General features: G+C 28.6%; 1 protein-coding gene across 2 annotated transcripts; it reads right to left on the bottom strand.

Moving 5' to 3' along the window:
- Nucleotides 1-557: 557 nt before the first annotated feature.
- LOC147806658 (uncharacterized) lies at nt 558-27,556 on the bottom strand. Of its 2 annotated transcripts, none has more exons than XM_087149246.1 (4): nt 27,307-27,556; nt 26,947-27,194; nt 19,589-19,822; nt 558-701 (listed from the first exon to the last, which is right to left on the bottom strand). In XM_087149246.1, the coding sequence occupies exons 1-4, from the start codon at nt 27,323-27,325 to the stop codon at nt 651-653; spliced, it is 552 nt and encodes a 183-aa protein (XP_087005372.1). In that variant the 5' UTR covers nt 27,326-27,556; the 3' UTR covers nt 558-650. The 2 variants fall into 2 exon arrangements, with proteins under 2 accessions (XP_087005372.1, XP_087005371.1); XM_087149245.1 differs by having other exon boundaries at nt 558-706; nt 27,307-27,470.
- Between the last annotated feature and the right edge of the window lie 385 nt (nt 27,557-27,941).

Raw genomic sequence — 27,941 nt, 5'->3', positions numbered from 1 at the left:
TTGAGATGGATAGATCGCCTAGAGAAAAACCTTTTGGTCTTAAAAACTAAAAAAACACTAGAAGGAAAAAGGTTAGTCTACAAAAAACTTCTTGAGAAGGCCAAGGCCCACCCTGGGCTGTTAAGAAATCAATTATGATGAAGGGAGGGGGAAATATAAGATTAACTTCTTTTTTTAGCACTATTCTGTGGTGATCACTGTAAAATGGCATGAGTTTAAACTTATAAAAAAGTTAAATCGAAAAATAGGTTTATTTTCAAAACTTAACATCACATTTTACAAGGAATCTGCATCCTTTAAAAACTCTAAGAAAGAATCCTTGAGGATGGGTGGATAGATCGCCTAGAGAAAAGCCTTTTGGTCTTAAAAACTAAAAAAACACTAGAAGGAAAAAGGTTAGTCTACAAAAAACTTCTTGAGAAGGCCAAGGCCCACCCTGGGCTGTTAAGAAATCAATTATGATGAAGGGAGGGGGAAATATAAGATTAACTTCTTTTTTTTAGCACTATTCTGTGGCGATCACTGTAAAATGGCATGAGTTAAAACTTATAAAAAAGTTCAATCGAAAAATAGGTTTATTTTCAAAACTTAACATCACATTTTACAAGGAATCTGCATCCTTTAAAAACTCTAAGAAAGGATCCTTGAATTTATTCTTTTTTCGCCAAGCAATTATTGATGTGTCCTTGCTGCTGGTCTTGCTGTTCTAAAACAAAAGAAATAATCATAACAGATGAATGTTTACAAAGAAAGTAAGGAAAAACATTTTAAAATTACTTATAGCTTAGCAAGCATTGGGTGTGTTTTCAACAATGCCTAATATATTTAAGTCAGAGTTTTTCTAATGAATGATATTATAAATGTTTTTTTTTTTCAATATTGTAACAACAAATAAAAAAATTTCATGTTATGCCGTCTGATTATTTATATAGATGGGCCATTCTAACAAAAACAGTCCTTTTCATGTTCCCAGTATACTTTTATGTTTAGTTTACGACTTATGATAAAAAAAAATTTTTTTAGGGGAAAGTGTCGTTCAGAATGCTGGTTAACAAAAGAATAAAATTATAAATTTTCATTTATTTTAAGTAATTAAAATGTATTCAATATGTCATTCCCTCAATGGCTCTGCCCTGTAATAAATTTGAAGGCATCAAACCAGGAAAAATGTTTTCCCATTCTCTCATGTTTTTTTTTAAAGCAGGGTTCGTGATTGTTTTGATTTTATTAAAAAAAATTAAATCAATCCAATTTTTTTGACTTAAATCAGATTTTTTTGATTTAAATCAGATTTTTTTGATTTTTATTCGAACGCATTGCAAGAACTTTAATTTATGTTTAAAAAAACTTTATAAATGTTTAGTCAAAATTAAATTAATATTAAAACTATATTATAACAATATTTTAGAAGCTCTGACTTACTAAAATAATTTTTCATTATAACACATAGTTTTGAATGCATAGCAACCATTTTGAAACAAATGCATGATTGAAATTTAACGATTAGATGAAATAGAAAATATAAATTATACTTAAAACAAGGTTTCAATTAGCAAACCATAATTTTAATTTCAAATTGTAATTTCTTTTTTTTCATGATTTTTAAAATGACAAAATCAATGTATCAGATTGTGTTTATAAATGTAGTCATTCATCAAAAAATAAATATTTAATTTATATATTTTTATATTAAAATATTAATTTTAAATCCTATATCAAACTAGATGAGTTAAGCTAAAAAAAATTTTTTAAAAATCTATGTGCTCATTGGAATTTTTTTTCCCACAAAATTTCTTTATAGAAAATCTGATGAAGAAAAAGATACTGTAAACAAATTATAAGAAAAAAAATACCAGTTAATAACCCTACTGCTTCAAATAGACTTTGAAAGGGAAGAATTACACTATAGCAAGAAAAAAATATCTGAATTCATTAGCCTTTTTTTTCTTCTTTCAATTTTTGGCTTAATAAGGGAATTTTTTTTAAATATAACCTCAAGCTTTAGAAATATACATTTTCCACCAATAAAATATAATTTAGATTATAATTCCATGCCTTTTCAATCTAACGGTAGAATTTTAATTAACATTATTTGCACTTTCTTTTTTGAAAAAAAATCATGTTTATTAATTACTTTCTACAGCTATGCAAGTTTATATTAAGACAGCATTAAATGTTTACTTTAATCTGTACTTTAATCTCAAGAATCAAAATATTTTTAAAAACGTAATTTCTAATGTGTTGGAATTTAACACACACCAAGAAAGAAATTTCGTTAACTAAAATTAATTAATGCAGCAATTTATCTAAAATAAATTTTAAAACTAAGAAAAGAAAATAACAAAATTATCAATTATTTAAAACACTGTTTTTTAACTTTTGATATCAATATATATATATATATATATATACATAAATAATTTGTTGATTTAAATCAATGATTTTTTAAAAAAAAATCATTTGATTTAAATCAATGAACCCTGTTTTAAAGTAAAATAAAATATAACTCTATTGCAAAAGTGGATAATTATATGTTGCTTTCTTGTATTAAAATAATTGTATGTGATTGATTTCAGATATCAATTAAGCCTGTTATTTTTTAATTTTATTAAATTTGTCATTCTCTCACTAATGTATAAAGTGAGGGAATGATTCTAGAGCATTAATTATTCAAGATGAGTGTATTGTTTAAATTTTTTTTCTTAGTGTTTCTTATTTTTAATAAAAATAGAATTATAAATTACAGAACATATAGTATTAAGTCCATCCTAAATTGTAGTAAGTCCATCCTAAATTGGAAACCATCCCTAAATTGCTTGAAATATATTTTTTTAAAATTTGAATCTGTAAAATTTTTTACTTATCTAGGATCAGAAATAAACTATCAAAATGACATTAATCCTGAAATCAGAAAAAGAATAATCGCAGCTTCTAAGGTTTAAGATCATTATTGAAATCTCACTTAATAAAAAGCAGACGAAAATTTTACTTTATAAGGAATTAATCAAGTCAGTTTTGACTTATGCTTCAGAGACATGGACTTCAACAAAAAGGGAAGAGAAGTTATTATCAACCTTCAAAAGGAAGGTCCTATGAACCACCTTTGGCGCTATCCTCGATAACAACAACTGGAGAAAAAGATATAATTTTGGAATATATAAGATCTTTAATAGTGATGATATCATTAAATCTATTAAACTAAGTAGAATGAGATGGGCCAGGCATGCAGTGAGAATGAGCCCAGAATGAACAGCAAGTCTAAGAGTCTTTAATGCAACCCCTTCCAATAAAAGGCCCAAAAAGAGATGGAAAGAATGTGTGTGGATGAGGATTTTGCCATCCTAAAAGTAAAGAACTGGAAATCAATTGCTGGGAGAAGGGTAGAATGGGAAAAGCTTCTGAGGAAGGCCCAGGCTCATAAATGGCTGTTGTGCCAATGCTGATAGTATTAAGTCTAATTCTAAGGTCATTAAATAATCATTTAATGGCTTGAGAAACCTAACATATGATCAAGTAGATAAAATTATCATAATATTGAAAAATTTTGCAAATTACAGGATAATCATGAAGAAATCTTTTAAACTATTTTCTACATACTCGGACTATTTTATATATCATTTGTGATTACTATGTGCTGGGTAGGACTGGGCGATAAATCGATGTACAGCGAAATATTAATTTAACGCATAGATCGAACCTCTAAATACTTTGGCATGAGGTCCTCCGCTCAAAAAGGCTGTACACCCCTAGTTTAGGCATTTTCATAAATATAGAACACATGCTTTAAGAATAATCTATATTTCAACTTAACTATGGGCAGGGGTTTGTGAAAGGTCCGGTTTTTGTAAAATTATGAATATAAATTAAGCGTTAAGTCAGATTCTATCAACCAGGGTCCTGTTTTTTGTGAATTTGAGCAAATTCCGGGTCCGGTTATTGCAAAAAACCTTTACAAGGAGTTTTTAAATTGTAAATAGATACAAGATTATGCTCAACACTGTAAAATTATAATTAAAAAAAATTAAATTTTCAAAAATAAGCAGCAATTGCTGTTATGAAATTAGAGATGCAGCAAACAAATATTTGGTATTTATCCTATACAGGGTTCATACAGAGATCAGCAGAAGAAATCCAAGGAGTCCAAAATTTAAAAACTTTGTGTAAAAGATAACTAGACAGTTTTTTTTTTTAAAATTAAAAAGCAGTTATTATAAAGAACTTGCAAAAATGTTTATTTTGCATAAGATATTTTTTTCTACCCCTTTTGAAATAAATTTTGACTTTGTTAAACTAAAATAAATGTAGTTATCACTTTCACACATAAATACATTTTCCAGTTTCAAATATTTGATTAAATCTTGTTAAAGTACATAGTACAGATGTTAAAGATTAACATAAAAACCAACCAATCTTATGTTTTTAAATTTGAATCTAAGAAAATCTATGGTATTTTATACAAAAAAAAAAAATCACAGTAAATCATTAAGTTAACTTGTAACATGTAAAATTTAAATTATTTGCTGTTATTTTTTTCTTCTAACTCTTGCAATTCATTCCCCCCCCCCTTTTTGTTTCCTTTTTAAACTATTAGATTTTGACAGCTAAGTCATATCATTTCGTTTCCCTGCTTGGACAGCAAATTCATCAGCCGACTTAGTAAGTTCATCTATGCAACGCAATAATCTAAGGAGTTTCTAAGGACTAAATTGGAAATTTAAGTAGTTCCAAGTACTCCTTGGAGACTTTTTTTTATTTCCAAGGAGTTTCTACGCAGAATACTCATTTCGGACGAATAATGGAAACAAAATCACTCACATTTTTAATAATTTCAATTGACATACTTTAAATAACACAACTTAGTTATGTATCACTTCTAATGTGTTACGCATTAAGTAAACTTAAACAATTCTTAAATTTATAATATTTTTTTTAAAAAATTGACAGAAGTTTTAACAAAACAATAATGAAGATAAACAAATTTGTGAAGGGTTCAATTAAAAGATAAATTATTTTGTGAAGGGTCCGTTAAGTTAAAATATTTTGTGAAGGGTCCGTTTTGACGAAAAGATATTTTGTGAAGGTCTGTTAACGAACCCAAATTTTCTTTAAAACAGACCCCTGATGGGAAAGACAAAAGAAGCTTGCTTAAAGAGAAAATAATATGATCAAAAAAGAAGGATGAAATCAAATCCAGATTCTTTATAATTTCAAAAAAGAAAGAGCAAATTAATACCTGAAAAAAAAAGGATAAGTGGAACCTGCCCCCCAGATAACCAGTCAAATTTAAGGGTGAAGAAGAAACAATGGAAGAAAAACTTCAAAAGACTTCACCCTGTAACTACAGGGTGAAAAAACAAGCTCTAACAAAATCGAGTAAAATGTAAATGAGCCATCATTGAATAATAATTTTCCAAGATCTTCAAGTAAACAAACACATTAAGAATTTTCATGCATAATAATCTATATTCAAGTAAAGTTAGTTTTAAAAGTTAAAAATAGAGCAAATTTGAAAAAAAAAAAAAAAAAAAAGAAAGATTAATGAATATAAACACGTGTGTGCATTAAGGTGAAGGTCACATGCTATATTTTAAAAGGAATGATTTAAAATTTTTTTTATTAAATCATTAATTACAGGAACAGGGTGGCCACTCAAATCAGATTTCAAATTTCCCTGATTTTTCCAGGTTTTCCAGATAAAAATCTTAAAATTTCCAGGTTTTAGTTTCTTTATTCTAATAAAGTGTAGGCAAGAAAAGTGTCTATATTATAAAATATTTTATTCAAAATGTTATTTTTTTTAACATATCTTGAAAAAAATAATTTATTTTAACAATTTGGCAAGATTTTTTATTCATTTTTTAATGTTTTGGTACAAAATTTTGAATCAAAAATCATATATTGACCAACAAAAGATTAAAATTAAATATTAGTTAGTTCTTATAAAAAACCTTTTTTTAAAATTAAAATTTGTTATAAAAGGTTAAAATGAAATAGAAAAAATTAGCATTAATGCAACAATTGTAACAATTTGTCAATAAACATTGCTGTTAGCGATTGTAAAAAAAAAATGTGTGATTGGTTGGTTTGCTGAGAAAAATAATTCACAGATTTCTTTTAATGGGAATACAAAAGCTTTCAGAAAAAGAGTGCAATATAAAATCTATTATTATTAAATTATAAGCAACTAATTTTTGGAGAATTTTATAAAGTTAAAAATACAAAAACATTGTCAAAATGGAAAAAAATCACCACGAAATCATTGGGACAAACTTAAGCCATAAATGGAACAGCCCAAGGAAAGAACTTAAAAACAGAAGCTAATATCCTAATCCCTTCTTCCACCTCCACCACAATCTTTCCTAAATTGCATAGTCCCATAGCGGTCAAAGGTTTCTACATTCGTTTAGCAACCGTGGGAGAATTTTACATTGCATTCTAGTTTAACAGAACTGTAATGGAGCAAATCTTGATGCAAGCAAAGTATCGCTAAGTTGATGATATTTCAACTGTTTGGAGATACATTTCCGTCTAAAAAAAAGTGGGTATAATGGATGAAATAATTTAAATTAAGTATTTAAATTAGTAAATAATTTAAATTAGTGAAATTAAAAAAGTTATCAAAGAAAAAATTTCCAGCTTTTCTTTAAAATTCCCTGATTTTTCCAGTATAAAAAGTTAAAAATAGAGCAAATTTGAAAAAAAAAAAAGATTAATGAATATAAGCACGTGTGTGCATTAAGGTTAAGGTCACATGCTATATTTTAAATGGAATGATTAAATTTTTTTTTTATTAAATCATTAATTACAAGAAATAAAGAATAAAAGCTTAAGTTTAGGGTAAATTTAATGAATAATAAAAACAGGTAATAAAAAGCTTACATTGTAAAAGATTTTAAGATAATCCAGTTTGAGGAAAGCGTCCTCCTCCCTTCATGCGAGTCAGTTTGGAAGTGAGCATGAGAGGGGTTTCCAGGGGTCTGTCCGGGTTTTTTTTTTTTTTGAGAGAGATAGGCTGACCCGTGGTAATCCACGATCACTCAGTTTCTGGGGTTAATAATGATCACTTGAATTTCATTTGAAAAAAATTATTTTTTTTTTTAAATTTGAGACATGGACAAGAATGTTTGTACATTTTACTAAAGTATAACTACATTTACTTAATAGTAATAGTTTTTTGTTTAATCTAACAAAATAAGTACCTTTTAAACTGCTTTCTGTATTTTCCATTTCAAAGATGGGTTTCATAATGCACACATTTCTGCAAAGATCCCCCTCCTTATCTTAATAATAAATATTTTGAGTCACTTTCTTTTTCTTTGATATTAAAATAGTGTAAGCTTTTGTTTAATTGTTTCACATCTACTGTAAACATTATAATTAATTACAGGAAACTATATCAAATGCTGCCCCCTACACATGGGGTAATTATTGATCACTGGGGTAATTCCTGATCATTGTTATTTCTTCTTATAAATAGTATAAAAAATAGCTAATTGTCTTTTCTTAAATAACAGTTCATATTTATTAAGTGGAACAACTATAAAATATATTTTAACTGTAATCACAAAATTTGTTTTTAACTGTATACAAGACAAATGTGTTCTGATTTTCACCATTGATGGTTTGTCTTACCTTGCTTCTATCTTAATTTTATGTGTGTACATTGTTAGCATAATTTTTAAGTTTATAAATTAGCCTAATATAAATAGTGTAAGAAATTATAAGCCTAAGAAGAATACTAAGCTTCTAGAAAGCAAAATTAGTGAATTTCTTTTAATGATTGAAATTGAAAATTTCAGTGTGAAAGCTGCTGTCAGAGCTGTTGACATACCTTACTTAACTTTACACTCTCACTTAATGAAGTTAAAAAATCTAGCAAAGGTAACCTATGCAGGAACTCTTTCTTATATTCCAGCAGAACATGAGAATGAGTTGGCTGCTTGCCTAAAATGTATGGCAGAATGCAAAGATTTTTGGAAAATTTAAAGTGTTAATCTTTATTCGTGCTATTAAATAAATCGTTTTATTAGCTACTTAAACATATCTCTTTGGTTTATTTGTCTGATCTTGATGTCTTATTTGTTAATTACCACTGTATAATTATTTTTAAACAGCCCCTTCATTATAAAAACTGGTGATCAGTAATTACCCCAGAAGTGATCAGGAATTACCCCCAGAAATGATCAAAAGAAGGGGTAATTCCTGATCACTAAAAATTTTAAATTCTAATTAGATTTTCAAACAAAAGAAGGTAGCATGGGACTCATCTCATATAGCCTCAAACTTCCAGTAAATATTAAAATTCCATCTTGAATAGTTGTTTCACAAAATAGATGTTTGCATTTTTTGATCAGGAATTACCCCAGGTCACCCTACCTATTTTGTGAAAATTTAGACTTAATTTGTGAAAATTAAAAGTTATATTAGAAACTCAACACAAAAATATTGTAAAATACGAGAATATTTTAAAAAATATCAAATAAAATAAAAATCATTTATGACAGGTAAATTTCTGTATATTTTTCTCCATATGAAAAAGATAATTTTGTTATTGCAAAATTGTGGGCTTAAAATTGCACCCAATTTTAAAATTCCGTAAGAATTATTTTCTATAGTTAAATTTCAGCTTGAATTTAATAAAAACATGCAATTAACAGTACTAGGACTGAAAGTTATTTTCATCATGAGAACATTTCCGACTAGGTCATACAGAAAAAAAAATGTTTCATAAAAAATAAAGGTCTGTTAAAATAAATTTACAATAGTGTTTAAGAATTGCCTCAATTGTTAATAAATTTACAATAGTGTTCGAATGTTTATACTAATAATGTTCGAATTTTGACTTTTTGTAAAGTTTACAAAGGGAGACCCTCGTTGCTTCATTTTAAAAAACTGAGCTAAAATTAAAAAGCTTGCTTTGATGTGGCATGAGCGACCGGTTAGGTTTACCACATTGCAGTATCTGACCAAACATGTGTTACCTTTTCGTAAAAGACATCTGACAAAAAAGCTCCTTTTTTCCCTAGATTGCAATTGAACGAGGTTTGCACAAGAACTTGATTTATTAAAAGTATTTTGTGAAACTACCGTTTTTCCTAAAGTTGAATTTATGAAGGTACCGCTAAACGGTAGTAAATATACACTGGACAGACCCCTGATTTCCAATCAGTGTAACCGACTGGGTTTTCCTCACTTCAGTTCGTTTCAGAAGAGGGGACTAGGTGGTTGCTGAGGCACACCACAATGAACTTGAAGTATCTGTTAAAAAAACTTGAACTGAACGTTAGAAAAAGCGATTATACAGAACTAAGAATCGAGACCAAAACAGAATGACACTAAGAAGTCGTGTAAATAAATTTCTGAGGAAGGAGTATCACCATCAGTTTGCAAACAATTGGTTTTTGGTGAAGCACTTTGTTTGCAAGGAGGAACTAATTTTAAAACTTTAGCAAAAACTCAGAGAAAAAAGTTATTTCATAGACTTTTAAGTGGAAAAATTCTGAAAAAGTATAGAGCATTGTGCTTTTTGAAGCAATTTCTGAAATATAGAAAACAAAGAATGGCTTGAATCAAAATTTTAAAAAAAAATAATGTGCTCAGGTAAAAAGGAATGCATCACAAGATAAAGAAGCAAACAAGAGTGCTTCATGATACACTAAGAAATCTACATAAAAATGTTTAAGTGAAACCCAAACTGTCGAATCATTTGTCCAACTTTTTGTTGAATGCGCCTGTTTTGGGTAAAACAAACAACAATTAATGATAGAGATACATGTAAATGTATAGTGCATGCTAATATGGAAATGGTTATCTCAAAACTTTATGAGATTAATATTACTGAGTCATCAGCATGCTTCATAAAAGCAATAACCACTGTGATGATTGTTTGTTCAGGAAATGTCCTAGTAGTAAAGATAAAATAAAGAGTACGATGATGATGATGAGGAAGTTGTCAAGTACAAAATGTGAATCAATTTTCAAGTGGAGTACAAATGAAGTAAAACATGTTCCTATGGTAAGTGACGGGCCATCAGCAAAATATAGAAACAGAAAAATGTTTCATCTGATATCACAACATATAAAATAGCTTACTACTAGCATTTTAAACTTTAATTGTGATTCCCACTGTGACGATTGTTTGTTCCGGAAATGCCCTAGTAGTAAAGATAAAATTACGATCAATCGAGAGTATGATGATGAGGAAGAAGTTGCCAAGTACAAAAAGTGAGCTAATTTTCAAGTGGAGTACAAATGAAGTAAAACATCTTCCTATGGTAAGTGATGGGCCATCAGCAAAATATAGAAACAGAAAAAAGTTTCATCTGATATCACAACATATAAAACAGCTTACTACCGGCATTCTAAACTTTAATTGTATCAATCGGGAATCCGGACACGGAAAAGGAGCTCCCGACAGAATCGGAGCTGTTATTAAAAGAACAGCAGATACTTGTTTCTGTATCAAAAGAATATTGCTTATTAACTTTATTTGAAGATATAAAAAAAATGTGATAAATAATTCAAGGGAGAAATAAAACCATTCATTGGCACCATGAAAATTCATCAAGTTACATACAGTTCAAGGATTAACACATTGAATTTACTCTCTCTTATGTTTTGCCTGTGACGCATCAATTTTGTATGATCATTAAAATTTGGGAACTGCATATGAATTTGGGTCTGTAATCTCTGCTGACAAAAAACCAAAATACAGAGGTGTTCAAAATAGGAGATTAAGTGTTAGTTGAGTATAAACAAATTTTATACCCAGGAGAAGTAAAGACCTTGCATTTAAAAAATGTACTAACAATTGATGCAATGTTTTCAAGAATTGTAGGGAAATACAAACAGAGTGTCTGCTACATTTTAGATTTTCAAAATCATGACTAATTCCAAGAATTTTTCATGACTTAACAAAGTTACTATTTTCTCTGACAAAAACACAACAGTAAATTTAAAAAAGCATCATTAGCTGAAATTATAGGTGTAACCAATACTGTTATACTCTGCATCTTCATATTTATAAATTTTTAATTTAAAAAACAGAGAAAATAAAGATTTGAAGCAATAAAATAGCTCAAAAGTAATTTTTTTTCTTTTTTCGGCAGAATTATATTTTAGAGATACTTTTCTTGTTCAAAGGACAGGAAAGAAATACTTCTGATTTTTCTGTTCTCATTTCGGAATAAAAATAATTCACCAATCACTGGCTTGCTTCAGCTAGAATTTCAAATTGATAAAATAAAAAAATAAATAATAAAAATTCTGAAATCACAAAGTTAGATAATTTGCTCTAGAAATGACGTTTTTTTTCTTTCCCCCTTCATTTTTTGAAAGAACACAATTTTTAAAGAACATGATAAAAACATTTTACATTTTAATAAAATATGACTATGAGTGGGGAGTTTGTTACAAATTCAGATATTCGGAACACCAAGAAATTAGGGAAGGGGTAAATTCCAGTTTAATAATTAGATTTTTTGGCGACCTAAATTCATGACTTTCCATGACTTTTTTAAAGAAAAATAGTTAAAATCATGACATTTCATGACAAATTTTGTTCAATACCAAAATTCATGACTTTCTAGGTGCGTGGATACCCTGTACAAATAGCCAAAAGATGTACACAGGGACATGAAAACAGACATCAAAAGAAGAATTCTACCACCCATTCCATGTCACAATCGTGGCAGCTAATTCTAATTCCCGAACATTCAAAAAACTATTAAAATTTTAAAACTAAATTATAATATCTATTAAATATGCTTAGTATATTTTCACATTCAAGCTTGAGATAGCTGTAATTTTTGAAGTTAAATAAAAATATGCATTCAAATAAAATATCATTCCCTCATTTTTTAAACAGTGAAATTAATTAATTTATTTCAATATTAAGTATAATTTAAGGGATATATATTTTTCTTATAATGCCATAACATATATCTATTCATAAAAAGTTTTAGAAATGTTCTTCCACTTTGATTTTTGAGGATTTTATGAAATGAAAATGAGTTTTCATGAGAATGACACACACATATATATAGTCAAAACACGCTATAGTGAACCTTCGAGGGACCGAAATTTTGATTTACTATATCTGTTCCGCAAACAATTTCAACTAATGGTTCTGAACTTCTTTTTATTACACATTATTTAAAAAAATTACCAATTAAATAAAATGCAAAAATGGCTGAAAAATAATAGGTAGTGTTACAACTAATAGGTAGAGTTTTTGATCGGTTTCAATCCGAGAGACTATGCAGGAGAAATGTTTTTAATTACTACATAATGATGGAGATGGGATAGCACTTGTTGCTTAGTGTTTAATTTTATTTATTTCCTTAATTTGTTCTGCCAAATATGTCTTCAACAAATACCAATTTGTGAGTGTATTTTGTTTGTCACCTTACTAGCGGGTTTAATGTTTTCTTTTGATTTCAGCCTTAACATATCTTATTCTAATTATTTTTAACTTCTAGAGAATACTTTTTCGCAATTTGTACATCCATTTTTAAATCATTTTTGTACCACCGCGTGTGGTACTAAATTTAGTTTCGTTTAAATATTTGTAGGGTACCATGTGGTACAATATTAATATTTTATTCATTATATTTAACTTTTAATACGGCCATTTTTAGGTGCTAATTATTTTAACACACCAATTTAAGCTTTATGAACAACACAAAGTATAACTTTATTAGGTAGTAACATAAAATGTCTGAACTTGCTTTTATTTTTGTTACTCTTCGTCTAGTGAACAAAAAATAAAAATAATTAAAAAAATAATTAGCAATCTTTAGCTGATGCAAGGAAATATTTGTCCATACATCTGCCTTTGCTCAGGGATAGAAAAGTGAGATAAAAGAAGCAAACTAGAAAAAATGCTTATTGCTACATTCCACTCTATAGAGTGGTCTTAAAAATAAAATATAAGTATTTATTTCGAAGTAGACACTTCAAAAATAATTTTAAAAAAAAATCAGTTGAAGACAGAAAAAAATTCATTCTTTTAGTTACTCTATCCACAAAAAATAACAAGGCCTGAACAGCGGGGTTTGACTGTATTACTTTAAAATGAATCATCTTATAAGCAAAGATAAATGACACAGTAGGTTCATTTTTCTAATTAGAGGTCTTTGAGAGTTTGTTTCAAGTTACATTACATAACTGAAGTTGATAAAACGTATTGAAATACGAAAAAAGGATGTATACAGATACTCTTTTGATTGTAGAATTTAAATAAATTTCTTGTTGACGCATTGGATAGGTTTCCAATCTATACCAATAGTTTGAATATTGAAATCAGGAGATTGCAATCAGAACTCGAACAAAAAGGTAAACAAATTTATCTATATTTTAAACATAAAAAAAATTTGTCTTGGCCAGGGTTCGCCAAGAGGGCTCACTTTGAAAAAACCCTCCGAGGTTTTATTGGGTGGGCCCACCTTGAAAAAGCCCTCTTGGAACAATAAGTGGGTTTTTTCAACAAAAAAAAATTTGTTTTTATTAAAGCTTATTGATGCACATTTAATTTTATATAATTTATTGTGCAGCATAAACTTGTCAAATAGAGTTGCATGATTTATATGATTAAGTTTTTAATATTTGTAAAACTTAATCATATAAATCATGGGTTTTCTCTACAAAAAAAAATTTGTTTTTATTAAAGCTTATTGATGCACATTTAATTTTATATAATTTATTGTGCAGCATAAACTTGTCAAATGGAGTTGCATGATTTATATGATTAAGTTTTTAATATTAGTAAAGTAAAAGAAACTCGAATCTTCATATAATTTTATAGTAGGTACTATTGAAAACTTCAAGTGGGTTTTTTCAAAAAGTAATATTTTAATGAAATTAAATCAAATAAAAATTTAAATAATATAGTCTGAAAAGATCAATTTTTCAAATATAGTTGCATGCTTTATATATTTATATTATTATTGATTCATGTGTTTAAAAAAATTGAAAAGAAACAATTATTATTATTTTTTTTACTAAGTGATACATTAACACATTTAAATAGTTTTATTTTCTGTCTATAAAAAAATAAGCTAAAATTTTTTAAAATTATTCATCCAAAAATGAAATCATTTTCCTATGGTATTATTTGAAAAAAAATGGGACAAGTAACTGATACTCTTTATAATTATACTTAATTTCAATTTCACTTTCTTTTAATCTTATTATAAAAACATGGAAGACCATCAAATATTTATTTCACTTTTTTATTAAAGTCAAAAGTCAGATGAAATTTCAGTTCTTACTGATTATAAATATTAACTGATTATAATTTTATAATAGGTAATATATATGGGTCATTCTCACAAAAAGGTGATTTTTTAAGTCCCTTAGTAATAAATATTAGGAAATACAGCAGATTTCTTAATAATTTTCTTCATCATTTTTCGTGAAGTTCTAACTAACAAATCATATGCATTTCTGATAAATGTATTTAATATTTCATTCTTATTTTTTAATAAATATAACTTCAAAATCCCCTCCGTGGACGTCCCTACGTCTGTGACACAAAATAATTTTTAATGGCTGTTAAACAATTTAAATGTCATTTTAATGATTTTTGTAGTTTAACCTAGTTAAATGTTTATAGTAACTTTTTATTTAATATTTTTTTAAAAAAAATTTATTTTTATAAAATAAATGACTAGTAAACTTTGTCCATCAAAAATGAAATCTCCCTCCATGGACAATTAATATAGTTCGGTAAATATGCAATAAAAATGCATATGCGAAATCCCTATAAGACAGCTGCTGGGAAAGGTAACCATTCCATTTTCTAATGTTAACTATCAGTTGTTCTTGTTCTCTTTGGTGTCAGTTTTGGATTGTTGTGTTCAACTGGGGTTTGGCAAAGTTCTCACTGTATACTCCGTGGAAAATCATAAAGAAGGTAAGAGAAAATTATTTTATTTTTGACAGATGAATTTTAGATTGCAAAAGTAGTATACTTAATAAAAAGAACTGCCCCATTTTTGTAACTTTAAAATTAAAAGTCAGTAAAATTCAAGAACTAGTTTTTGTCTCCTCCGTGGACACAACAAGTCCACGGAGGAGAAGACACAGTCAATGGAAGAGACAATGTAATAGATAACCATAATACAATTTTAATAATTAAAACACTATTTTCTTATAATTGATATTTTTTAAAATGGAACAAATGTGTTAATTTGTTTGTATTTTTAAACAAAATCAATTAAGTTTAACTTTTTTTTATCGGAGAAGTAAATATTGGCAATTTTTCTAAATAATTTCTGTGATGTTTGACATTTTTTTTCTCTTCAAATTTTAGGAAAAAAATGGCAAAATCAAATTGTAAAAAAAGAAAGCAATCAAATGTTCAAATGCAAAAGAGAAGGGAAGAGAAAAAACTTAGTATGAGACAAGCTAGACAGAAATTAAAAGAAAACCCTATATTGTTTGAAGAAAGTAAAAAAAAAATTAAAAAAAAAGAGCAAGAAACTTTAAAATCTGTATCAGAAAAAGATTTAACAGAAAAATCGTGATTAAATGTACTTACATTTCTAGAAATTGATAGAGAAAACCGTTTGTTCCCAGGGAAAAAAGAAACAATAACAAGAAAAGAAACAATAACAAGAAGAGAAGAGAGAAAACAAAAACGTTATTTGGATGACAGTATGTTTAACTTGCATAAAATGTTCATAAAAGAGTACCCTCAACACTCAATTTTCATGTGGAGTCTGAATTTTTATTTCAATAGTCTTTACATTCTAATTTATTAATATTCAGTAAGAAATACTTAAAAAATTGTACACCTAGGTTAAAAATGGATGTTTCCTTTCATAGCAGCATGATTAATCGGAAGTAGCTCTATCTCTAATAATGAAATATTTTATTATTTACTTATTAATGTTGAACTCATATCAGTTGTACCCAATAATTAATGAATTAGTCTTCATTGATATTTTATATTTTATAACATAAAATGTATCCTCCGTTGACTATTATATCTCCTCCGTGGACAAGGCAGAATTTAAAATATTTTAAATCTTGTAAAAAATAAAATAGAAAACTTGACCATTATTATAAGGACATATAACAAAAATAAATAGAGGCATTTATGTAATTTTTATCACTTTTTTAATTACTTTAATTCAAGAAAATTTTTTAGTCTATTTATACCTTTTCAGTGAGAATGACCAGGGCCGGATTAACCTATAGGCACACTAGGCACGTGCCTAGGGCCTACGAAATTCAGGGGCCTACGAAAAAATTGAGAGAAAAAAATTTGTTGACAAAAATAATTTAGCTTTAAAAACAACAAGAGTATTTTGCACAAAATTATGAAGATACAAATAAAAATATAATATTTTTCGGTAATAAATTATTTTGCAGAATCTTATGATCTAATATATTACATTTTTGGATTCAACAAAATTTTGTATTATGCTGTCGAATTCCAAACTACGCAAAATGTCATATTCAATAGACATAAGTGCGAGCGATGCCAAACTATCTTGATTCATTGCTGAACGCAAATAATTTTTTATCAATTTTAATCTTGAGAAAGATATTTCTCCTTCTGCATTTGATCCAAGAATCGACAAATATATTCTTAATGCAATGTGAACGTTAGGAAAAGTATTCACAAGTTCATCTTTAATTGCCTAGGGCCTACGAAAATTGGCTATGTCTAGGGCCTACGAAAGGTATAATCCAGCTCTGAGAATGACCCATTTATGTTTAATAAATATAGTAAATAAATGTGTGTGAAAACAAAAAGATTAATAAACTTGTTCCTTTTATATTACTGCATTTATATTTTATAATGCTTGAGTTAAAAATTGTGAAATGTTATGTACTTAACAATAAAGATTCAAATATGTATTAGTGAGAATGCGTTATTTAAACTTAATCTAAAATACATATAACAAAATTAAAATAACCTTTTGGATTTATTTCTATTTTCAAGCTTATACAACACTTTTTAATAAATAAAAATATTTACACAATAAAACTCAAAGTTTATGAACAATAAAAGAAAAAAGCCAGACAGGTTGGGTTTTTTCTAAAATACCCGGGTTTTTTCAAACCCTGTCTTGGCCTACATGGAGATGCCACAAATAATTCCTGTAGCATAGACTTACATAAATTTTTTGGACAAATATTTTCTTCAATCTCTTTATCAGAGTGCATAGACAAATTATTCAACAAAAAATAAGCACTTTTCAAGCACTCAAATGATTTTAAGCACATTAAAAATATATAATTAGGCAGGTTTGGAAAGTTTTTGACAATTGACGGTTTTATCTGGTTTTAATCATCATGTCAAAAAAAAACCCTCTTGGCATTGTTTCTGAAAATTGTCAAAATTTTTCAATCATGTAAATTGAATGGCGTTTTCGTACACTTACAGACCGACGATGAGCAGAAATTGATTAGGGTTGAATTAATTGTGAAAACATTAAACAGAACAATGCTTTTCTGCATAATTTGTAGCAAAAATCAACAGGATAAAGGAAAAATTTCATTTCGGTAAAAGGAAAAATTAAGCACTTTTTAAAAACGCCCAATGAAAAAAGCACCTTTAAGGGCTTTTAAAAAACAAAAATAAGCACCTTTAAGCACTTTTTAAAAACCCTATGCACCCTGTTTATGTTCTCAGAGCTGCCTACTGTTACAATTTATCCGTAATTCAGGGGTGATTGTGAGCCTAAGTCAAAATTCCGGAAAATTTCTTGAGTTAAAAAAAACAAAAAACAGTTTAAATTGAAAAAATTTAAACAAGGTTTTTTTCCTATATTTCTTAGTTTACTTAAAATATATTTAAAATTTTACACATACCTATACTATTTACACATAGCTAGGATGACCTGGAGAAGTAATTAAAATTTACAAATATGTCTTTTTTGAGTTTATGATTATAACAACTATTTACTGATAAAAAATGAATATTAATCATGAATATAAGCTTATAAAGTATCTCTCTGGCTCTCCCTTACAAACAAATAAAATAAACTGTGTTTTTAAGTTCCACCTTTGAAAATTTGATTTCCAGAAACTTCTGTGATAAATGATATTTTGAAACGTCTGGACCTTTGATCTCCGGAAACTTCCAGATCACTGCTAGCGAAAATTCCGGAAATCCGGATTTTTTTCGGAGCACAATCACCCCTGATAATTATAGTTATTTCCTAATCAAGATTATAATTGCAAGTTGAGTAAAAAAATTATGGACTTTTGATCAGTGACATTGAAAGACAGCCATTGGACAGCCTTCTCCTTTATTGCTGTAGTTTTCATTGATCATGTATTCAGTTGATTATTACATCAATGATATTCTGAAGGTAAAAATTACAAACTAGCCTAATTGGTTAATACCCATACTTTACGTCTAATATTATAATTTTAATATTTCTTATACTTTTTTTTTCCATCTTCAAAGTGAGTTTTTCTATTTAATGTCTGGATAAAAATATTGACAAAAATAAATAATCTAGACGAAAAATATTAAATCGCTCACGGGCTGCAATAGTGCCACAACTCAAAAAAACACGATTTTTGGACTCAGAGTAGGTGTAAATATGAAAATACACATTCTTTCAGCTGCAATACTAGCACAACTCATAATTCAACTTGAAAGTAATCTTCGATTAAGCAAACGAAAGCATTTCTTATGCAGTTTTCTTAGGGATGAAAATTTTAAAGCCACTTATCTCAAAACATGATTTTTTTGAGTTGTGCCGCTATTGCAGCCTATGAGCGAAATGATTAGTGTTAATGATTTTAATGTTTCTTATCCCATTCCCCCCCCCTTCATATGAAGATGAGTACAAATTGTGTTTTTCTATTTAATGTCTGGACAAAAATGTGGGAAAAAATAATGACTTACTAAAAAAATTGGTGTGGGAAAAAATATTGACTTACTAAATGATTGGCATAGCTGCCAACACGGATAGGAAAAAATCCGGTAGATTTTACGAAATAATGTAAATTTCATGATAATTGTTGCAATAATGTACTAAATATTTTACACATAGGGAATTTTTATAGTCATCAAAATAGAAAAATTGTAATATTTTTCAGTTATGATAGAAATTAAACAGACTTTAAATGTTATGTATTATGTTTACTCATAATTTCGAATATTAATAGGCATTTACTTCATGAAAGAAAGGTAAAAGATTTTTTCAATTAATTTAAAAAGATAGCTGTGAATAAAAATAAAATGAACATTTCAGAATAAAAAAAGTTTTGAACTGATTTCTATAAATGAGGTTATCTTCTTCATGTATTAGTAATACTTATTTAATTATTCAAGCAAGCAAGCAAATGTAATGCGTACAAGAATTCTATTTCAATGGGGATTTTTTAAGAAAGTACTTTAGGGAATTTTCTAAAATGTACAAGAATCAGGAGAATTTTAAATAAACCAGTAGACCACGAGAAACTAGCAAAATCCCGTAGTCTACAGGAAAATTCAGTAGAGTTGGCAGCTATGGATTAGTGTTAGTAATTTTATCACCACTCATTTAATTCATTTCAAAAATTTTCAAGTAACAGACGTCAAATAAGTAATTTTAAGAGTAAATTCTTCGAAACTTACATAGTCATCATCTCCATCCTCATCTTCTAGACGCGATGCACACATATCAGTATAAGTTTTATCCCAATTTCGAACAGTTTCCATTGGCAGATTAGTTTCCTTAGCAATTTGAATTTCATTAAAGCCATTCACCCATAAGTATACAAAAAGCAAGATGTCTACCAAAGGAGCATTTATCTCTTCTAGCCAGGAACCATGGCGCGTGGAATAACTAGGTGGGTCTATTTTACATTCCTAAGGAGAAAAACAGTCATTATCATTCAAATTTCTTGCAACATACACAATTATTTTAGCTGATTCACTTATAGGTCTATAAGTGAATCAGCTAAAATAATTTAATAGGCTCTTTAAATTTCTTACAATATTGTAATAAGTGTATAATTATACACTTATTACAATATTGTAAGAAATAAGTGTGTATTTATACACTTATAGAGCCATGGTGGCTCAGGCTATAGAGCGCCCGTCTTCTCACAGGTTTGAATCCCGGCGACGGCCGATCTATACGAATTCCGCACCGACAGCAGTGCTGACGTAAAATATCTTCAGTGGTAGACAGATTATGGGCTAGAGTCTCCTTGCTTCCCCTTTGCGACCCCAGCAGACTTAGCTTATACCAGTCACTATTTGTGCATGGGGAGTCTTTGATCGGCGGATGTCGCTCTCATTACCCAACATGGATCCAACGCATGGGTGAAACTACAAAATTATTTCAAGACTGAACTTGTTTTTTGACCATTTAATGCAGTCTCTGGGCCCATGCCTGAGAGTTCCATCCCCACCGGTCAAAGACTCTGCATGTAGTAAATGGTGACTGATGAGCGTTAAATCTGACGAGTCACAAAGTTCTCTATGTTCCCATAACAAATCATACCTCTGGGGGTACTGATCCAAGAGTTTCCTTGTCTTCTGGATTGGTTAAAAATTACAAGGCTACTGAGTTGAACATTAGTAGTCGAAAACCCAAAATTGGGCCAGCTATTCAACGACGAATATAAAATAAAAGGACAATTAATGCAGCCCATGTCCAAGAAGTCTTGGGTGCGATCCTTGCGGGACAAAAACACTTCGCTTAGCAAATAGTGACGGATGCACATTAAATCTCTCAAGTCGCAAAGTCCTCCATGTTTCCATAACAAATCAATATCTCTGAAGTTACTGATCCAGAAGTTTCCTTGTCTTCTGGATTGGTTCAAAATTACAAGGCTACGGAGTCGAACATTGATAGACACAAATCCAAAATTGGGTCGGCTGTTCAATGCCGGATGCAAAATAAAATAAAAAAATTAATGCAGTCTAGTGTTGTTTACCGGAATATTCAGAAATTAATAGTTCACTGACACCAAAATTTACCTTTCTTTGACAATGGCTTACTTATTATATCAATCATTTGGTTATTTTTTCTAAAAAAGTATTTTTTTTTTTAATTTCATTCATTTATTTTTTTTAAAGAAAACAAAAATAATAGCTAACCTTGTATACCTTTTCACTGAATAATAAACTACTCAAATCTAATGAGTACCTGACCGATAGTGATAGGTCATTTTCATTTAATAGCCGCTTTTTGCAAACTTTTTTTATTTGGATTAAATTAGTGTTACTTTAACACGATCTTGTAGAATTTAATTTCTTTTTAGAATGGTTTTTCTTACCAGCCATTCTTTTTTTCACATTCAAGAGAGGCACTATCCTTTATTACACGTTATTCCTTTCATATTTGTGTCACACTATTAATTTATCACATTCATTAACCACAATTACCTTAGCTGCTGTACACAAACATAACATGCCGTAAAGATACATTTTTGTCACAGCAACCTCCATTACACTACCAACATTTGGCTGTCGTTCAGAAATCGCTGTTGAGAGGTTCCCCATAATGTAAATCCAATGGAATACCATAAACATTTTTCAGATGCTGTTTAGAGGTGGTTGAGTATACATACATGGGCAGATTGTGCTAAAAGCAGGGTTCGTGACTTTTTTAAACAAATAAAAAAAATCAGATTTTTTTAAAAATTTAAATTGGATTCTCATTTATTTATCTAAATCAGATTTTTTTACTTTTATTCAAATACACTGTAAGAACTTAGATTTATGATTAAAAAACTTAATAAATGTTTAATCAAAATTAAATTAATATTAAAACTATATAAGAATATTTTAGAAGCTCTAACTACCTAAAAACAATTTTTCACATAGCTTTGAATACATAGCAACCATTTTGAAACAAATGCATGATTGAAATTCAATGATTAGATGAAATAAAGAATTTCATTTTTAATCCTTTATCAAAATAGATAAGTTAAGCTAAAAAAAAAAAATGTTTTTAAAAATCTAAGTACTCATTGGAATTTTTTTCTAGAAAATTTCTTTATAGAAAATCTGATAATGTCAAAGATACTGTAAACATATTATGAGAAAAAAATACTTACTGATAAAAGAGACAGCACAATTCTAACTCGAGGTTATTTAATTTAATAACATAGACATTTTCATTCTGTGATTTGAAATTCATAATTTAATAAAAGTATAAAATAATTTAATTTAATGATAAATAATAAAAGTATAATTAATTTAAAACACTGTTTAACTTCTTAAATCGATACATATAAAAAAATCAGTTGATTTTAATCATGATTTAAATCAACAAACCCTGGCCAAAAGGATTGTCAAATTTTGAGCACTGGCAGCTAATAAAACACACAAAATTTTACAAATTCATATCTACTTCTGCGCAGGTCTCTATATATTTAAAAAAAATTTCCCTGTAAGAGTAGCTTTTCTTGAGAATTTTAGTTACAGCAAACAGGTTTCATGAGAATATTTCTGCATCATGAACTGTCACTAAAACCATACCCATAGGCGACATATTCGTCGTCGTGAAATATGTAGAATTTAGAAATTTATGGAATTTTAAGAGAAGAACAAGCAGGTTTCCGCAGTGGAAATAGAACAATGCAGCAAATCTTCACACTTAGAAATATTATTGAGCAAAGCTTAGAATTTAACAACTCTTTATATTTAAACTTTATTGATTTCAGTAAAGCCTTTGATTCAGTTAAGAGAGAAATTATGGGAAATTTTATTACTTTATAATATACCAGAGAAATATATTAACATAATCAAAGACATGAATGATAACAGCAAAGCATGTATAGAAGTAAATGGAGAATTAACTGAATTCTTTTTGGTAAAAACTAGCGTGAGACAGGGATGTGTTTTATCAGGATTTTTATTTATACTGGTGATAGACTGGATTATGCGAAACAGCTTAAAAGATGAAAAAAGAGGAATAAGGTGGAATTTCACAACTACTTTAGAAGACCTTGCTTTTGCTGATGACATCGTACTTATTTCATCCAAATGTACAGACCTTCAGCTTAAAACAGACAAATTTAACAAATATTCAAATAGTGTAGGTTTATTCATAAACAAGAAGAAAACTAAAGTAATGAGAATAAATCAAAAGAAAAATGACAAAATTAAAATCGAAAATCACGAAATAGATGACATAGAGTCATTTAGCTATTTAGATTCTATTGTAGATAAAAAAGGTGGAAGTAGTGAAGGTATTTGACATAGAATAATCAAAGCAAGAACATGTTTTAAGGGATTACATAAATTTTGGAGAGAGTCAAATATTGAAATAAAGACAAAAATATTTGCTTACAAAGCTATTGTTAGAGCAGTACTATTATATGGCGCAGAAACCTGGAAACTGACTAAGATTGAAATACAAAAATTAGAAACCTTTCAAAACAAATGTTTAAGCTTTATTTTTAAAATTTTCTGGCCTTACAAAGTATCAAGTCAAAATCTATTAAAGAAAGCTATAATAAAAACAATAGCAGATGAAATTAAAAAACAAAGATGGAGCTGGCTCGGACCTATCCTTAGAATGCCCAAAGAAAAAATTACATCTGTTGCGCTTACATGGGCCCCTGATGGTAAAAGAACGAGAGGAAGACCCAGACTTGTTTTTGTCCAGCGCATGTTTTTGGGCGAATTAAAAGAATGTAGAATATCTGGCTGGCTGGAAGCAAGATCTATTGCTAGAGACAGGAGGCGTTGGAGGGATATGCTAGAGGCCTCAAGTGCCCAAAGGCACATAGAGGATAAGTAAGTAAGAAAGTTGTGAAGAAAAAAAAAATTTTACATCAAATTCCATGCATTCAAAAGTCTTTATCAAAAGGAATGCTTGAAACTGATTGTTTTAATGGAATTCAACCGTGTAATTGTAAAATTAGAATTTGTTTACAACAAATTTTAGAACCATTAAATGAATACCTCCTATTTGACCATTAAATGTTCATTGCTAGTGTGAAACCTAACAATCAAAGTGCAAAAAGCTATCAAAGTCCAAAACATCTAGAGGTTTGTTTGGAGAGAGCTACAAGCCTGTGGCAGAATCGCGGTGACATTGTCTCAGAACTTTTTCATGCAAGAAGATTTTTTTTGTGAAGTAAAACATTTTGGTTTCCTTTTCTGCAGAAATTTACAAGTAAAATTTGAATTGCGTATTTAAATAATCACTTTATGAAGCACTCAATTTATAACTATATCGTGAACCCATTTTAATTGTATTTTCGGCATTCATTCATCCTGATATATTGTACCGATATGGGAAATTTGAATTGCGCATTCAGGGTGCTTAGCCAAATTATTCAACAAAAAAAGCACCTTTCAAGCACTCAAAAAATATTTTAAGCACTTTAAAAATCCAATTTTGAAAAAGGGAAAATTAAGCACTTTTAAGAAACACCCAAACAAAAAAGCACCTTTAAGAGCTTTAAAGAAAACAAAAATAAGCACCTTTAAGCACTTTTCAAAAACACTATGCACTCTGGCATTTGATCATTAACTTTTTACGGCAATGATTCTACAGTGTTTTCACTACAGCGCGAGAACCTCGCATATTTTTTTCTTTTCTCGTAATAAAAAATGATTAACGTGAGAAGTTCCTGCAATCTAATAATCAATTTCAAAATGCACGAATTTTGGAAAAAATTTCGTCTTTTGCCATTTTGAATAAAATCCGTTTCACTTTTCTTCCTTGATCTTTCATTATTTTGAGCATCGGTCCATGTTTATCTAGCTATTTATCAGTATTGTTCAGAACCGGTGCGAACAGCAGAACACCCCCCCCCCCCAGAGCACATTTCTCAGCAACCACGTGTTCACCATAGGTAAGGTTTCTTCATGTAAGACATTTACATTTTTTGTGCACGAATGTAAGATGGACAAATACCTTGTTAAGGCGACATCTTCTACTCCGTAACCGGACAAATGAAAATTAAACAAATGTCGATAGAAACAGTCAAAACTAAACAAATACCGATATTTTTCAGCCAAATAAATATAATAGCTGATGAAAAAGTAGATATAGAACATTTTCCATATGATGATGCAGCAAAAATATTCAATTAGAAGATGTGAAAAATGTATTATAATTAAAGAAAGAAATTTTTTTCCAAGTCTATTCGTGCTTGCTTAATTTTTAGAAATCTCACCCTGTTTTTGAGAAAGGGTGAGAAATTCTCTCTCATTTTTTTTCTGTGATGAATACAGTGTTCTATCAATTTTTTTCGGCAGTTACTGCTTTTGATTTCCACATAGTTTTTAAAGCCTGATATTTTTATGTGATATTATTTATTACAACAATCAAATCTTGAAGCAAACCCATGCATTTGATTATTCCCTTCTGATTCGTGTCATTTCGTCGTCCACCTGGTAATCAAGGCTACAGATTTCATTATATTTAATTTATTTAATGTGGTGATGATCTGCAAAGGAAATAATTAGTGCTTTTACCACCAACAAAATGTGAGAATATTGCCTAAAATCAGGGTTAGAGTTTAGGACGTCCTAAACTGGTTTTGGACAGGACACGCGGGTTTTACTGTCTTAAACTGGATAAAACTGTCTTAAACTGGGTAAAACTGTCATAAACTGGGTAAAACTGTCTTAAAGTGTCCAAAACCTTGAACTTTGGTAAAAGGTAAAAATTCTATAGGTGCAACCATTGTACACATAATAATTACATGTATCAATAAATATTTGCTATTTTTTATACAATTTACTATAATTTATAAAAAGAAAATAATATAATATAATTGGAAAAAGTTTATAATTTTTGAAGCTCCACAATTCATTGAACAACAAAAGTGAATACCTTAATCCTTTAAATATAAATATCCTTTTAATACTCATAAATAATATGTTTGCATAAGGATAAATATGGCAATATTAAAAAATAATAATTTTTCTTACAAAAAAATACTAAATTTGTTCAAAAATTAACCTTTTATTTTTCACAATATTTTTTTAAAAAATTTTTATAATTTCTGCATCACAGGATGATAAAAAAGACATCTATTTTAAAAAAAATTGTTTTTAAATATAAATATATTAGTTTAAATTTAAAATACAAAATAACTGAAAAATGTATTAACAGTTTTGAAGGGCATAACATCAGTTTCAGTTACTGACACTGGTGATGCATCACCACTATGCTAAAAGAATTGAACATGAATGAAATAAAAGTATTCTTGAATAGTACTATAGATAAATGAACCTGTTTATGACGAACCAAGCACTTAGTCCCTAATATTTAATCCTGTATGGCAAGGCCAAACTTCAGTTATGTACAATTGAATGAGGGGACCAATTGAACTTGATTAATCTTCCTTTGTTTAAATTGAAGAGTCAAACAATATTAATAAAACATTATACTTTTAAAAACAAATATTCTCTAGTATATTTAATTATCAATATGTTATAAGTTCTATGTTTATTTTACCTCTTAAATATTGTTCAGATAAAATTGTGACATAATTTGAGTAAAATGGTTTTGGACAGGACGGTTTAAACCGTGGATTAATCCATTCTGTTCTAAACCTTGCCAACCCTGCCTAAAATATAAGAGTAAAAAAATATTACATATTCAATTATAAAAATTATTTTGTTTTTATAATCACAGCGTTTTTGTTACCTTAAATTAGAAACATACATCTTTGTTATTATTGAAAGTATCCTGAAGAAAGATATTAGTGAAGTTCCTTTTGCTGCTCTCCACAGTTGTCAAGACTGGGTGATTATTCTGCTACAAACGTAACAGAGAAACCTCCCCAATATTAATAAGGAAATATCCTTATATTTAAAAATTTAAACAATTTTAGACAATATTACAATTTTATCTTTTCTGTTACCATGTACTGTTTTTTTTAAGCAACAAAAGATATTTACAATTTTATCTTTTCTGTTAAATTAATTCGGCTTGGAGAAATGTTTTTATCAGCAATTGGTTCTAATATTCTGTTAAAAAAATAAAAAACTTAAAGAAAAACAAAGTATACCTTGCAAATCCAGATGTAATTGTCAATGGATGTTTCTTGTACTTCAAATTCCATTTTTTTATTACAGTTCGGACAAAACATAATTTTTGGTATGAGGCTTTTATTCCTCAACCAATCAATACACGATTCTTGCGAAGAACAAATTATTTTTAGCAAATAAGCCATGGATATTTTCTTTTTTTGTAGACGTTTATTACGGGTACTCCATTTTCCGGATGTTCCTTCAGTGGGCTGGGAAGTAGAGGGAACTAAAAGGGAAATAAAACATTGTTTAAGTAAGAAATTTAATGAAAATTACGATTTATAAAAGGATTTATTATAGTAAAATCGAAAGAGAAGTAAGTAGTCAATAAAAAAAACCAGATTCTTTTGAATCCATTAGTTCTATAAACTTCTGTCAAAATTTTCACATTTAAATGTTGTGGATTGATAAACAACAAAACAAAACAAATTGATTGCAGTGTTGCCAGAATTTAAGATTAAAAAGTAGCGAATGTGAACTTCAAAAATAGCGGATTCCAGCCCCCAAAAAATGTTATTGGCGAAATGGGCTGCAGGTGGCGTAGAGCAGAGCTCTTTTCCTATGGCAACACTTCACATGCTTTCCCCACTGCCGTGTGGAAAGTCATAGAGGAAGGAAGTACGTTAGTTTCTCTCTTGATTTTCATATAGATTGAAATCTTTTAACTTGAAAAACTATATGGAACTGAAAACTGCATTAAACATAGTTCTAAAGAAAAGTATTATGGAAATTTTAAAAAATATTCTTATTAAATAAAAAGGAAAAATATTAAGAAAAGGGAAAATATCGTAGTACATTCCTATACAACTGAAAAGAGGAGGAGAGGGAAGGGCTAAAGGCATGAAACCGGTCTTTCCCCAGATGGCGTATTCGAGTGTTGCGATCGCGAATATATATATATATATATATATATATATATATATATATATATATATATATATATATATATATATATATATATATATATATTGCG

This window comes from Parasteatoda tepidariorum, chromosome 8 (assembly GCF_982258835.1).
Source record: "Parasteatoda tepidariorum strain Cologne lab strain chromosome 8, Ptep-v5.0, whole genome shotgun sequence".
NCBI classification, from domain to species: domain Eukaryota; kingdom Metazoa; phylum Arthropoda; class Arachnida; order Araneae; family Theridiidae; genus Parasteatoda; species Parasteatoda tepidariorum.
This window is presented reverse-complemented; position numbering and strand designations above follow the sequence as displayed.